The sequence below is a fragment of the Apteryx rowi genome, unplaced genomic scaffold (assembly GCF_003343035.1).
Source record: "Apteryx rowi isolate R43461 unplaced genomic scaffold, aptRow1 scaffold_975, whole genome shotgun sequence".
Classification (NCBI taxonomy): domain Eukaryota; kingdom Metazoa; phylum Chordata; class Aves; order Apterygiformes; family Apterygidae; genus Apteryx; species Apteryx rowi.
Genome location: NW_020451288.1, coordinates 165,983 through 168,779, shown reverse-complemented (window position 1 = coordinate 168,779; position 2,797 = coordinate 165,983). Strand labels below are relative to the sequence as shown.

The 2,797-nt window shown below is 67.3% G+C and overlaps 1 protein-coding gene across 1 annotated transcript in view; it reads left to right on the top strand.

Moving 5' to 3' along the window:
• RASAL3 (RAS protein activator like 3) overlaps positions 1 to 2,174 on the top strand; it is a 13,881-nt gene extending 11,707 nt beyond the window's left edge. Inside the window, exons 12-16 of the mRNA XM_026054930.1 lie at positions 399 to 708; positions 788 to 913; positions 996 to 1,195; positions 1,665 to 1,740; positions 1,821 to 2,174. Coding sequence (XP_025910715.1) covers positions 399 to 708; positions 788 to 913; positions 996 to 1,195; positions 1,665 to 1,740; positions 1,821 to 1,970 — 862 coding nt within the window. The 3' untranslated portion in view covers positions 1,971 to 2,174. The remainder of the gene's footprint in view (positions 1 to 398; positions 709 to 787; positions 914 to 995; positions 1,196 to 1,664; positions 1,741 to 1,820) is intronic.
• The last annotated feature ends 623 nt before the right edge of the window (positions 2,175 to 2,797 follow it).

Genomic DNA, 2,797 nt, shown 5'->3' with positions numbered 1-2,797 from the left:
TCATTGGGGTTCAGGGGATGGTTCTGGTCCTGGCTGGATTTGGGGTGATTCTGGTCCCATTCGGGTTCAGGGGATGGTTCTGGTCCTGGCTGGATCTGGGGTGACTCTGGTCCCATTTGGGTTCAGGGGATGGTTCTGGTCCTGGCTGGATTTGGGGTAATTCTGGTCCTAGGTGGATTCAGGGGATGGTTCTGGTCCTGGCTGGATTTGGGGTGATTCTGGTCCCATTTGGGTTCAGGGGATGGTTCTGGTCCTGGCTGGATTTGGGGTGACTCTGGTCCCATTTGGGTTCAGAGGATGGTTCTGGTCCCGGTTGGCTTCAGGGGATGGTTCTGGTCCCACCTGGGTCCGTTCCCCACCCGATGCCCATCCGTGCCACCCTCCACCTCCCCGTGCAGCTCGGCAGAAGCCTCCAAGCCGGGCTTCGTGCCGCCGCGGGACCTGAGCAAGCACAGCCCCCTCATCAAGAGCCAGTCGCTCATCAGCATCCGCCGGGTCCGGAGCCGGGAAGACGGACCGGAACCGGAGCCGRCGCCGGAACCGTCTCCACGGCCGTCCCGGGAACGCAGGAACGTGCAGCGCACCCAGAGCGTGCCGGCGCAGAGCAAAGCCGCCCGGCGCCTGCGCAAGCAGAGCAGCGCCGAGCACGTGGCCGAGCTGCCGGGCGAGGACGTCGCCTCGGGCGCCTCCGTCCCCCGCGACGCCCCGGTAAGGGAGCGCCGCCGAGCCGACGCGCGCCCGAGGGCGGCCGAACCGGGCGGGCTGTGACGAGCGCTGCCCTTCCTAGGGCCGCTCCAAGCTGCGGCCGTCGGCGTCGCTGCCCCGCAAGTCCACGGTGCCGTGGCAGCGCTACGCGGAGGAGGCGGCGGCGGCGGGGCCGAGCGAGCTCTACGCCATGCGGCCGCTGGAGAAGGTAACGCCGGCATCGCCTCTCCGGGTGCCCTCCGCGGGCGGCGGGTGCCGGCGGGCGCCGCCGTTCACGCTCGTCTCTCCAGCACGGGCGGCTCATCGAGGCACTGCGGAAGGAGGTGGCCGAGAGCCGGGAGAGGCAGCGGGAGGCCGAGGCCCGGGTGGACGCGGCGGAGGCTCAGCACCGCGGCCTGCGGCAGGAGCAGGCTCAGCACCGCGAGCAGCTTGAGCATCTCCAGCAGCAGCTGGAGGAGGCCAACGCTCGCTTGGCCAATCTAGGCGCCAGGTAGGGACCGTGGGGGACGTGGTGGCCCCGGGAAGTCCCAGCGCCGTGGGGGGTTGTGCGGGGCACCCAACTCTGGGCACCTGGTGATGGTGGGGTCTGCACCATGCACCCAACTCTGGGCACCCACTGATGATGGGGTCTGCACCATGCACCCAACTCTGGGCACCTGGTGACGATGGGGTCTGCACCATGCACCCAAATCTGGGCACCNTGCACCCAAATCTGGGCACCCAGTGATGGTGGGGTCTGCACCATGCACCCAAATCTGGGCACCTGCTGATGATGGGGTCTGCACCATGCACCCAACTCTGGACACCCAGCAATGGTGGGGTCTGCACCATGCACCCAAATCTGGGCACCCACTGATGATGGGATCTGCACCATGCACCCAACTCCGGGCACCCGGTGACGATGACACCAGGACTGCAAGCTGCGGGTTGGGATCTTGGTAGATCTTGGTCTGCTCTAGGTTAACATCTGCTGAGGGCACCCGCAAGAAGGACCTGGAGAGGCTGAAGGCCAGCGAGGAGAAGGGCAGAGCGCTGGTAAGAGCCGGGAGGCGGGGAGGTGTCTCGCCCCGGGCACGGGCAGAGCCGGGCGAGGGGCTGACGCGGTGGCTTCGCAGGAGAGCCGGCTGTCAGCGCTGGAGCGGGAGCACGGGGAGCTGCGCGGCGCCATCGCCCAGCTCCTGGGCCACCCCGGCAGGACGGCACGCCGGGCGCTGGTGCTGAGCCGGGACGAGAACGGCGAYGATGCCCAGGCCACCAGCGTGTGACACGGTCCCGGCTCTGGAGCCGGCACGGCTCTGCTCCCTTCATCCCCCTTGGTCCCCACCGCGTCCCCATTGCCCGTCGGTGGCCTAGCACCCGCTGTCACCTTCGCCAGCACCCGGAGCTGCCTCTTCCTGGGCCTTTCCAAGGGCTCTTTAACCCCCATCTCATGGGATCTCCTGTCCCCAGGCAATAAAGTGTCGGTGTTGCTGCAATAAGGTGCTGGTTGTGTCCTGCCACCGCTGCAGGCCCCTTGTCCCCAAGCCCATCGTGTCCCATGTAAACACTTCTGGGGCCACCGGGCAAGAGCTGAGGACATTCATTGAGCTGGTGGCTTTTGTGCCTGGCTGGCAAAAGTCAGAGACCGCTGAAAAATCCCACCGCTAAGCCCTCAAATGGAGTCACCGAGGGGATAAGCGGAGCCAGAGTCACCCGGTGAGGGCAGGGGACCGTCACCCCTCGGCTCCTTGGCGTCCTGCACTGCCCCAGAGCAGCGAGGGGCACCGTGCGGGGGTGACCGAGACCTGCAGGCTCATCTCTGGGCTGCAGGGACCCCGGAGGGGTGGTCGAGTCCCCCCTGCTCTGAGGGAGAGAAACACCAAAGCCAGGGGCACAACCGGCAGGGCCAGGGGGACCTGGAGAACCGGAAAGGGACAGAGGTGGCAGGGCCATGAGGACCTGGGGGTGGCAGAGACCTGGGGAAGGGACGGGGATGCCTTAGCTGTGGGGACCCCGGGCAAAGGCCACGGGGACGCCAGGGCAGGGAGAGGGATGGCAGGGTCATGGGGACCCAGCACAGGGCCATGGGGCAGGACCAGGGAAGGGTCATGGG